Here is a 12,146-nt window from a genome sequence, read left to right as displayed (position 1 = left end):
ATGACACATCAGATGTGACTTATCTGGGCTAGAGAGAAATTGTGCTGGACTGTTGCTAAATGGTTCAAAGTCGTCTTTTTAAGAGGAAAATAAATTTCGCATTTCATATGGAACACAAGTCCCCAGAGTCTGGAGGAATGGTGGCAAGGCTTTTAAGGCATCTAATGCTCTCCTTTTCTATCAAGCTTCAAAGAGATCATCATTTCATGTTCCAGTGGGATGTGGGACCTTCAACGCTGTATGAAGCACCAATACCTGCTTTAATGACCACGGTATCACAGAGCTTGAAAGGCCAGCAAACTCACCTGGCAACAACTCCATAAAGAATCTGTGGAATATTATCAAGAAGAGAATGAGAGACACCAGACCCAATAATGCAGACTTAACCCATCAGCAGAGCCACAGGCTGATTGCCTCCATGCCACACTGCAATTATGCACTTTATAGTCAGCCTACTTTACAGTAGGCTGACATTTTTTTTATATGATATAAGATGAGTTATTTATTTGTATTGTGTAATAATCTAATTTTGTGAAAAAGGGAATTTTGATTCTCATTAAATGGAAGCTATAATCAGTTAACAGAGGTACATTCTTAGAATAGATCACTCTGTGTGAAATAATATATACATTTAAACTTTTTAATTTAATTACTTAAATCAGTTCTCTTTTTTCACGCTATTTTAATTTATGGAGTTACAACCTAATTAATTGCGGGCTTTCTTTTACGGATTTTATCTCTTACCTTCACCGGGAAAGGGGGTTGGGTTTGTAGAGCGGTTCTCACTCTCTGTGTTACAGTCTGTGCGTGAACTGGGAGCTGGTGGGTCTGGGTTTTCATTATCAGGTTGCTCTGTGGAGATGGCAGTGGCACTCCTCTCCTTATCCATGGGCGTGGACCTGCTGTTCAGGGAGGAGGTGAATCAGCCTGAAGCAACAAGAGAAGATGAATAAATGGGCTCCACGACCACTTTGAATCAAGCACACAACCTTTGAACATGGTGCCAGTAAAAGAAGTGGACACTAACAATGGCACGTAATAAGGAACTGGCTATAATGTTTTCATCTTTTGCCATCTGAGGCAGAACAAATACACTATATTTATCAAACGGGTGAAGGCATGTCGTCTGATTCTGCTGCAAACTCTTATTGGGCTTGTTCTCTTGACAACTTTCCAGTGGAAGGAACTATAGATGTAAACAGGTAATTGTCTCGGATTTGTTATGTTTTCATACCCTCTTTCAGGTAAACTAAACACATTTTTAATTCATGACAATCAAATTGTACTGAATCTACTACATAAACAATAACTGTGAGATGTCAGGAAGGCACAATAAGTACTTGCCAAAATTGATTCTCTAAAACCCTTAAGGGCATAGACACACTGCCTTCAGGAAACATCGTGACACTACAAGCACTGACAGTGTCTCCCATTCATTAAATAGCTTTTGGCTGTATGTGGGGAAAATTATAATGATGTTTATTTTCATTGCAACTTTGACAAATAGTTCACTCCATCCCTAAAACATAAAACACACCACCACTTTGAGTGAAAAGACCAACAAACCTCGCAATAAACATTTAAAATAGCACACAGGACAGCTGACACATACAACCTAAAGGCTGCAGGCATGCTTTTTCAACCCTGCATATGAGACAGAAGTTGTCAAGTTTAACCCAAACATTGGGTCACAAATTGTGACCCAGTTTTGCTTGGTTAGAGAAGAGACTAGAGCCTCATCATGCTTCAGAGTCCATCATTTTGAACTACACAGCAGCCAGATCACACTTCACCAATCCTCCACTACACGATGAAATAAGAAAAAGTAAGATGGTAAAATTATGCACCAGCATCTCCACACCACCCAGCAAGATTTAGGTGAGAATTGAAAATAGACAGATAGATAAAAAAAAAAAAAACTGTTTTAACTCAAACATTATTTGGCTATTAATGTAGATTTTGAGTCTTAACAGTAGAGATTAGTCCCTTTAAACCATTTTTGTGTTGGAAACTTTAGTCTGTAACTCCCAGAAAGGACACCTAATGTCGTAAAACTACTGAACACACATAGTCCTATATGTTTAAAAACATGTTTACAGGTATTGTTTAACTTAAGTTACATTCTAGAACCCTTTCAAGATAAGAGTTTATTTTGTAAGGAGGTCTTCAGCAATTTCTGAATTTGATGCTTATATTACCTTTTCAGTTGGAGACCACAATGGATCTATGTAATCTATCAAGAATGCAAACTGTTATTTTGAACACACAATTTTTTTTTATCTTTGTTTTTACTATAGTATTATATATGCAAAACTCTACCTACAAAATAAGTACATTCATTGAATCTTCTCACGTTTCGTTCCCACTACACTAAATTGAATTTAAAAGTTTATCAATGTATATTAAGAAGAAAAGTTGCTAGTTTATGAATACTTCCAAAAACTTTTTTTTTCCTCAAACAACTGCTATAATGTACCCACTGGTGGTTCTTGCATAAATGGGACCCTGGGCTAACCTCTCCTATCTGCTAATAAAGGTGTCACTGGTCATGAACTTTGTTTTAAAGAACCTTCAATCCATGTAGATTACTTCATTCCAGGTTTGATGTCTATATAATGTGTATTTAATGTTTAATTCAAGCTAAGGGGATCCCAATGCTAAAAAGAGCACCAGAATGTTTTTTTCTTGTTTTCACAGATCAGAAAAAGTGTTCACAAACATCAGACTGTGCTCTAATTACCGCTGCACAATATTGGGAAATTCTGCAAATTCAATGATGATGTCAGTTGTTATAAACATACATTTTCATCACTATTTCTTTTTCATCATGGAAATGCTTTCACCACTTCCCATGAGCTTTAACAGTTTAGACACTGCAGTCTACATAGGGTATGAGCATCAGCAGCAATTTGTTAGCCTCATTGCATAATTGCTTAAGTCATATTTAAATGTTTTTTTAGACAACAAGCACATAGTATTTTTATTGATATTGTAGCAGTGAGATAAAGTATGACTTAGGCAATTATGCTATAAGGCTAAGGAATGAAAGTTCATCCAGTTGTCCAGCTAAGTTATTGTGGTGCACGGCTTGCGTGCATTGAGCTTCAAACATAATAGCTTATCAAATTTTGTAATGAAGCAGTTCCTTGCAATTAGACTGCAAGTAATAATAATAATAATAACAACAGACTAAGAATTTTATATTTTAAACTGGATGATGAAATCTAGTTTAGATTGTATAACAATTTGGGATAAACCCTTTACTTTAGCACCCAGCAGGGAGGAGTGAATGAAATAAATAACAACTTGGTCCTTACACTGTAAACAACACAGACTTGCAACCGTTCCAGCTGACTAGACGTGCAAATTAGTGACTCAAAACTTGTTTTAGTTGCAACTGAACTGCTATGTTTTTACATGACTGTGCTGCCACCTGACAAGACCTGACCTGGGCCGTAAGTCATATCTTTAATTACAAAACCCTCCATTGAATGACATGAGTTTTTTTGCTGTTCCCCAGCATTTCTTGAGTTTGACGGTGTTTTTAAATATCTGTTTAACTATATCAGTGTAGCTCTTGCTCTGTGCAAATACACTGCTGTTCATTCCATTATGCTGTGCCACATGGGTGGTTCTAGACAGGGGCCAACAGGGGCCAGAGCCCCTGTGGAACTGGCTCTGTCCCTTGTTATGGCCCCTGTACTGAAGACATAATACTAAATCAATTTCTTATGATTATATACACTGGGACGGAAACCTTAACTTATTGGTCCCTTGGACCAAATTCATTTTTTGCCTTTGCAATGAATTCAAAATTAAGTTTTTGCACTTTTAGCTTCAGCCTTATTAAGATAGTATCACTGTTTCCATCCACTAGATCAGGCGTCTGCAACCGTGGCTCTTTGGCTCACTTCCAGTCAAAAGTTTTAGACACACTTTCTCATTTACTGGTTTTCTTTATTTTTATTACTATTTAAATTGTACATAGATTCTCAGTGAAGGCATCAAAACAGTGGAATTATGTAGCAAACGAAAAATTGTAAAAGAAAAAAAATAAAAGTTAAAATAAAGTTTTTTTTTATTTTAGATACCTCATAGTAGCCGCCCTTTGCTATGATGACTGCAATATTAACCTTTCGTCGTTTCTCATTGCACCTCTGGGAAGTTCTCTTTGGAAAACCACCTCAGGTGGCCACCTCATGAAACTCGCGGAGATTGTTTTGATGGCTCTGGTGAGAATCCACAATTTAAATAGGTATGAAAATAAAGAGACCCGTTAAGTGAGAAAGTGTATTTAACGATGCAAGATTGCCCTATTTGTTTGTTTGTTTGTTTGTTTATTTGTTTCATTCTTTTGTGCTGTGTCCCCATGAAAAACATTGACCCCACCCTGCCCCCCCTGGTATATTTGGTCTACAACTACTAGAGCTGTGCCCTGTACACAGAGTTATTAAAAAGGCAAAGAGCTGATTTAAGGCATAACTCCAGCTTTAAGTACCCTAACAATTTACCATGCTGACGCATAATTTCAGAATAATTAAATATTTCATTTTAAGATACTTTTTGCTCAATTCTATGTAACTTAGTTTCATTCGCCACTTTTTGAAGGCGTCGTGCAGTCGATGAACCGCGTGCACGTCCCCTAAGAGAGACAGTTTTCTCTGTCGGGTCTCACGTGCAGCCTAGGAAGAGGCGCGCGCCTCAGCAGTCAAAAGCAGCTCAGCTGGGCAGCTCCTCGCGCGCTCCCGTGGCTAGTGCTCCGCACTAAATGCCCCACGAAAGTTTTGACAACCCGCAGCGGAGTCCAGAAAAATAGTCGCTAAGAGAGATTATGTTGATTACAGCCATGTTCGCTTGACAAACAAAAATACAGCCAAAAATAGCTGCGACAGGCTTTTTTTTTTTTGCAATTTCTGAAATAGCGAAATGTTTAAAGAAGTGTCGGGAAAGTAGAAAAATCTTCGCACCGCACACGACGTGCCAATTTTATAGCGTAAACGTGTTCTCTAAAGCTGCAAGGACATTAAAGTCTTATCATTGGGAACGTGTAGCCTACGGGGCCCGAATTCACAGAATGTAGCACATACTATGTTAATCTTGATTGCATGTCTGTGCTCTGATTAAAAACAAGTTTCTGCATGCTGAAGCCGAACTCAGCTTGAACCTTTTCTTACTTTTATCTTCAGCAACACCTAAACGAGGAAAAAAAAAAAAAAAAACACAGCCTTACCTTCTCACTGTTTGGGACTCTTGAGCAGCTGAGGAATATTTATTTGCTTCTTTATTTTTGGATTAATTCATCTCTCATCTCCTCCCCTGGACCTCAAGCTCCGCTGGAGTCCTGTTTCTCTCCAAACCTTGTCTCTTTTACGCGGTGACAAAAACTCAGCTCGGCTCATGCAGGTGACATAAACTCCAAAATTCAGAGCATTTTCTTTAGCACAAATAGTCTTCTCTCCGCCTCCAAAGTGCCTGACTTTGGATCGCCCAGTCCTTCAGCAAACCAGATGTTGGGAAGTTTGACTCCGCTAAGTTCTCTTTGTTTTCAGGTTTGCTCAACCGCTTCTAAGAAAGTCCAATTCCTCTCTGAGAAATAAGCAAAAACGAATTTTAATCTCAAGCTGAGGTGTATAGCTCCTCGTATGTGTTGTTATTCCTCTCCTCTCACACCCACTGTGCCAGTCTTTGACTTGTGCTCCTGCTGCTGCTCCTGCTTTTGGACAGGAAACTATAGTCAGCAGTGATTGTGCTTCCTCCAAGCAATAAAGTAGTTGGGCTGAACTGTACTGTCTTATAATTACCCCTTTAACCCGAACCAGACAGAGCACTAACACAGACAAGCTTCCGTTACAAATTTCGAGTCCAGAAGCCACATGTTATACCATTACTAATGGATAGTTTAGTCTCCAGTAGCAAATAATGCTGTCCACAATATCTAAGGACAGCATGAGTTTATTATAAGCATATTAACTGTTATTTTGCCATGGGTTTCTTCTCAAAGCATTAAAGAGATTTTAGCATTAAAACATGCATGTGCAAGAAAACAATCATAATTTTCTTTTTTGTCAGACATAATTAGCAAAGATCTGACATTGTGTAATTATAGTACTTTATTGTGGAAATATTACTGTTTTTGTTTTATATGCAGTTATGACCCAAGAAAATTGTTTCACTTTAAAAAACAGTAACAGTTTAGAAAAACCTGATAGAGCATGTTGTAACATCCATCAACAGATAAGGTCAACATGTATTTTTATAGAAATAGAAAAAAAAAAACATTTATTGCAAAACATGCCTCAAAATAAATACAACTTTGATTGTAGTAGCATAATTTATTACTGTGAAATTTAGTAAAATTCTACTTTTAATCTGAATATATTTATTCATTAGGAAAAAAGTACCTTATTAAAAAGGATTTTACCAGTGGCAATTATTGGTATCCTTAACAATAACTTAAAATAAATATAATACAAGATTTATTTTTTGTACATTTTAAATAATAATCTGGTGGGGTGGACACTGTCAGAAAACTGAAAATATGCTGTCATTGGGTCTTTAAACAGAAAAATTATCTCAAACCTATAGTCAAATGAACACAGAAATGGTTCAACAGATACAAAATCGCCTTTCCTCCATGGTCATCTCAATCCCAACAAATCCAGCAGGGAACATGGACTCTGGACAGTTAATAGAAAATGTCAATAGAGATATAGTTAAAGATACCTCTCTCCAAATGTTCTAACCTTCTGAAAAGTTATAATAGAAGACAAGGTTCTGTCCTGTTAGCAATTGGGGATTGTGCAAAGTGTTGACTGCAGAGGTACCAACAGATGATTAAAAATACATTGATGCATTGACATTGATCATACATTTTCTAACTTACATGTATTTATTTATTAAATTTTTTAGGAAATCAGATCATTTGGAGAAAAACAAACCACCTCACTGATCAAATAAGATCTCACGTTGAGGTCAAAGCATTGTTTAGATATGGAATTTAGACAATGTTGCACCTCAAAAAACAGGGCCAAAGATCAACATCAGTATGTGATAGTCGCTTGTTTTGACCTGATTCACACTATCACGTTTTTGGCCCGTCTCCTTCTTCCTACTTAACATGCATAACTTACCAGTGAGACAGCTACTCTAACGAACTGTTAAAAGGGAAGGATAGGAGCATGTTCATACATTGTCTTGAGTCAAAGGTTATTTGAGCCAGTTTAAAGCTTCACAATGTGCTAAATTGGACATTATTATCTAGTATCTGATACCATAATATTATCTACAAATCTACAACTTATGTTTATTTAAAGTGAGTTAGATCATGACAGATTCTGTAACTGCCATTCATGACTCAGGCTTCATTGTTTTCTCTCACATAACATGTGTTACAGTAGCTTTGCAGCCTATCGTTTGGTTACTTTTGTTACTGCAATATTGTATTTGGTTTACCTAACAGTACTTTGTTTTATTTCTCCTTTTGACAAGTTATAAACTCTGTTGGTAGGCATTCTTCTTGTCTAAAAACAGTAAAGGCAGTTCCTTGTAGAAGTCTTCAATCCCCTTTTTAATATTTTGTCACAGTATAACTACACATTTAAACACACAAAGTGGATCTGAAGCAGAGCATAATCATGAATTGGAAAAAAAAAACAACATTTATGGTTTTAAACCTTTTTGCCAAGTAAAAGCGTTGTGCATTTGTATTCAGGCCCCTTAATTTATATTTTTCTAAGTCTTTTAGTGGATGTTTTGACCAGCTTTCAAAGTGACTCCAGAGCATGATGCTGCCACCACCATGTGTTACAGTGGCGGTGATGTGTTCATTTTGATGTGAAGATTTTATTTCCAAATTAGGAGACTTCTGAATGAAGCTGGTTGCTGTGGATATTTTTAGGGGTGTTAAAGTAAAAAGGCCTGAATTATGGAAGCCCATTCTCACCACTCTGATGAAAACAAAACTTGTATCTCATAATTATGCCTTAACTTTATCTGCTCCAACTCAAAAACTACAGTACTTAGACACTCCAAACCTGGACTAGATAGTTCTACAATAATAGCAGAATCTTATAAACCCACTTGGCATTTGTGAAAGCTTTATTTGATTTGTGAAAGTTCCATAAAGGGCCATATTAGTGCTTTTTGGTATTTGGACCACATTAAAACTGGCACTGCTTCAAAAATGTAGCTCTGGCGTTAAGCACCCCTGCGCTTGCGGGGTGTGACCCGCTTCAGGGATAGTGACAGGTGGGGGAGTTTGATTAGGGTGGTACACCTGTCAAACAGTAAAGCAGGTGTTCAAGGAGGACACAAACCTCCCGTGAAGCAGAAGGAAGATTTGTGAAATCTGATGTTTTTTTTCTCTTGATTCAGTTAATTTAATAAAGTTTGACATTACACTTCTGTAAATTCTGAAATAAAAAATATCTCCACATATGAGCGTTAAATATTGACTCGCGGGACCAAAGGGACTGTTAAGTTGAAGACCACGCTAATGATTTGAAAGACTTCACAAAACATGTGTCACAGTTGTCTCTTCTTCTACTCTGTGATGTGAGCAGTAAGATTTATTGGAAAGGAATAATTTGTTGGTAAAACTTTTCTCGATGTCCCACAGTTGTTTGTGTGGCCAGCTGGTCACATAGACTGAAGCTGCTCACTACATTCAAGGCTAGATTACTCCGCCTTGGAGCAGGACCAGTTCTAATGTGGCCCAAATGCCAAAAAAAGCACTAAAATGATTAAATAAAGCTTCACAAATGCCAAATTGTCTTTATAAGATTCTGCTATTAACATAGAACAATCCAGTCCAGGTTTGAAGTGTTTAAGTACTGTGGTTTTGAGTTGGAGCAGATTAAAGATGCTCAAGGTAATAAAAAATAAGGTGGAAATGCTCTTTAACTGTTTCCATAATCGGAAGCTGTGATGTTGTATTTGTTTGATTGAGTGTGTGGATAGGTGTCTTTTATACAGATAACAAGTTCAAACAGGTGCAGTTAATACAGGTAATGAGTGGAGAACAGGAGGGCTTCTTAAAGAAGGACAGGCCTGTGAGAGCCGGGATTCTTACTGGTTGTTAGGTGATCAAATACTTATGTCAAATACTTATACAATAAAATGGAAATTAATAACTTTTTTTGCTTTAGATTCTGTCACTCACAGTTGTAGAGTACCTATGATAAAAATGAAAGACTTCTACATGCTTTGCAAGTGGGAAAACCTGCAAAATTGGCAGTGTATCAAATACTTGTTCTCCTCACTGTAGCATTTTCCTTCCACCTTTAAATTATACACTACTTTGTGTTTGTCTGTTACATAAAATCCCCAAATCATCTTCAAGGTTTCTTGTCAAATCATGCCTGGAACCAGGTACAAAAATTATTGTATTAAAGTTCAAAATGATTTAATTTATTTTATGATTTAGTTTAATTCTGTAATGTGTGGTAATCAAACGTTGGTTGAGTTATAGCTGCTGTAAAATGCCATAAAGCATGGTTTTATGTAATTTTTTGCTAGAATATAACAAATCTGTAGACCATCTCTAGAAATGAGGCATTCAGGCGTTGCTACATTTTATCGTCATGCATTTCTGTGATGAACTGGCGACCTGTCCAGGCTCTACCCCACCTCTCGCCCACCACTGGAGATAGGCACCAGCTTCGTCTGCAACCCTGCAAAGACAATGGGTGGATGAATACAATGCATGACCATGAATCATATCAGTGAAGTGAAATCTTTTACATCAGTTATTTGATTAATAAAAAAATATTGTATTAACAATACGTGGCAGTATATGAAGCACTTATTCATTTAATTGTATTTAATTATTAATTAATGAAAGACAAACTTCCCGTCAGATTATTCTTATTTCTTTGTTCTTCTGGAGCCTTTTCAGTCTTCAGCTGAGAAACAGCAGGATGCTAGACAACTCAAATAAGTCCTGCTCTGCTTCCTAATGGTCATCTGACCAGACCACATGAAAACTCGTGCTCAGACAGGAAAGATTCAGGAAATGTCTACATTAACAGGCAGCACAGATAGAGCAAGAGGGAGACAACAAAAAGATCTTAATGTGAGTAAAGGTGCGAAGCAAAACTTAACTGATACACACCCTTAGGCTGTCCATCTTTGAGTTTTGTTCTAAACTCTGTTTTTTGTCTGTGTTTTAGAAATGTACAAGGTCTGGTGGTGAAAAAGCGAGCATGAGAAAGAGTGTGTGCAAAGAGACTTGAGGGTAAAATGTGGTTCCAATAATTCACAAAGCTGCTTTTGTTCTGCAGCTGGGCCTCTCTGCTCTGTCTGTCTGTGTCTCTCATCTCCACATTAATGCCACACAACGGTGCCTTCTTGTGTGGCAGGAAATGCTGGTGTGAGAAGGTTTCCCATGGGAAAGAGTACATGGGCTTACCTGTTAGACACTTAACAGCTGTTAGGGCGTTAAATATTCAGAATTTGAGATGACACAGCTATTGTGAAAGCTTTGAATCCTTGATTTTATTCAGTATATTGTTAACAATGTCATTTTTTTTAGCAGTTTTAAAAACCCCCAGTTTTTCTTTGTGGTGTTTGTTCAGTTGTCTGATGTCATCATAGTGTCCAGAGCTGTGTGTGAGCTTACAATCATGGCAAAAAGAAAGCACACCTCCTTTGGAATCTAGGTTTGGGTCTATACTTATTTTTTTCTCACACTTCCACACACATCCATAATAGACTGATTAATCTGGGACAGCTGTTTTCACCAACTCAACAAGTCAGAAACAGCAGCTCTCTGCTGTTGGTTTGTGGCAGGTCCTGACTATAACAAGAAAGCTCAACGAGGACCTGCAGCTTCACATTGCAGATGGGCACTACTCAGGAAAAGGCTACATGGCCATTTCTAAGTATCTTCAAGTTCCAGTAGCCAGAATACAAAGTATTATTAAAAAACACAAGACGTTTCATACATTAGGATGTTGCAAAAAGTCAAATGTGACACCCTCACTGACGAGGCTGATTATGCAAGAGGTGAAAAAGAATATAGGATCACAACCAAGACTATCCTGAAGAGTCTGGGTCATGCTGGTTGCATTATCTCAAGGCAGCCATTCTGGACGTAGATGTAAATTTCAGTTTTGGTCTCAAGTGACCAGAGCACCTTCTTTCATGTGTTTGTTCTTTCTTTGAGCGGCTGGCAAATTTCAAACCGGACTTCTTATGGCTTTCTTTCAAATAATCAGTGTTCCATAAAACCCAAAATTGTAGACTAATAGTTTTCCTGCCGAAAGTCTCTCCAGCCTGAGCTTTGACTCCCGGCAGCTCTTTCAGAGGTGCCATGGACCTCTTCAACATGCTACTTGTTCACAATAATGTCTTCTATCAAATGCCGGAGACCTTAAAAGAACACACAGGTGGACCAGATTTACTGATTAAGTAACTTGTGGAGGCAATTGGTTGCAATGGATTTTATTTAGAGGTATCAGAGTAAAGTGGACTGCATACAAATACCCACCACACATGTAAAAAATCTGGAAAATCATGTATGAGTTTCTACTTTGTGTTGATCTATTACATAAGAATGCTTTTAAAGTACATGGAAATTTGTGACTGTAATGTGACAAAATGTGGAAGATTTAAGGGAAACAATATGCTTGTAAAGCACTATACAAGTATATTTACTCATAGATACTAACCTGCTCATATACACAATCATTGAAATATACATATATATTTATTCTGAAGACAGACTTGTGTGGCAGAGCTGGACGGTATTTTTTCCATCAGGATAAAAGACACCATAGACAGATTTTATTTTTTGTCATTCCTTCTAAAGATGTCACTGCACAGTTTTAGTGAAATAATTAATTAACAGGAATAAAATTAAATAAGCCATTGAGTTTGTGTGAAAAAGACCCAAACCAGAGGTCACCATCACTTATTATTCTGTGTTTTACAAAGGCTGCAAAGAAATTAATAACATCCTTGCAAACAAATAGAAAATTTCATTCATTTACCTGCTGCTTAGTGTTTTCAGTTCTTGGGATAGATGTTAGAATAAAATTTCAGTAGGATCCAAATGTAGTAACTAAAGAGACGAATGCTGCTGCTCTTTCTTGATTTATTCATCTAAACATAAAGAACTAATATTTTTTTAAAGAATCCACATTATT

The 12,146-nt window shown here is 37.2% G+C and overlaps 1 protein-coding gene across 2 annotated transcripts in view; it reads right to left on the bottom strand.

Annotated features, from left to right (window-relative positions):
- The window catches only part of mdfi (MyoD family inhibitor), a 38,618-nt gene extending 32,934 nt beyond the window's left edge, over positions 1 to 5,684 (bottom strand). For both annotated transcript variants that reach the window (XM_047348144.1, XM_047348145.1), the window contains exons 1-2: positions 5,231 to 5,684; positions 745 to 927 (exon numbers count right to left, since the gene is read on the bottom strand). In XM_047348144.1, coding sequence (XP_047204100.1) covers positions 745 to 889 — 145 coding nt within the window. In that variant the 5' untranslated portion in view covers positions 890 to 927; positions 5,231 to 5,684. The remainder of the gene's footprint in view (positions 1 to 744; positions 928 to 5,230) is intronic.
- Positions 5,685 to 12,146: the final 6,462 nt, after the last annotated feature.

This window comes from Girardinichthys multiradiatus, chromosome 20 (assembly GCF_021462225.1).
Source record: "Girardinichthys multiradiatus isolate DD_20200921_A chromosome 20, DD_fGirMul_XY1, whole genome shotgun sequence".
In the NCBI taxonomy this organism is placed as follows: Eukaryota; Metazoa; Chordata; class Actinopteri; order Cyprinodontiformes; family Goodeidae; genus Girardinichthys; species Girardinichthys multiradiatus.
This window is presented reverse-complemented; position numbering and strand designations above follow the sequence as displayed.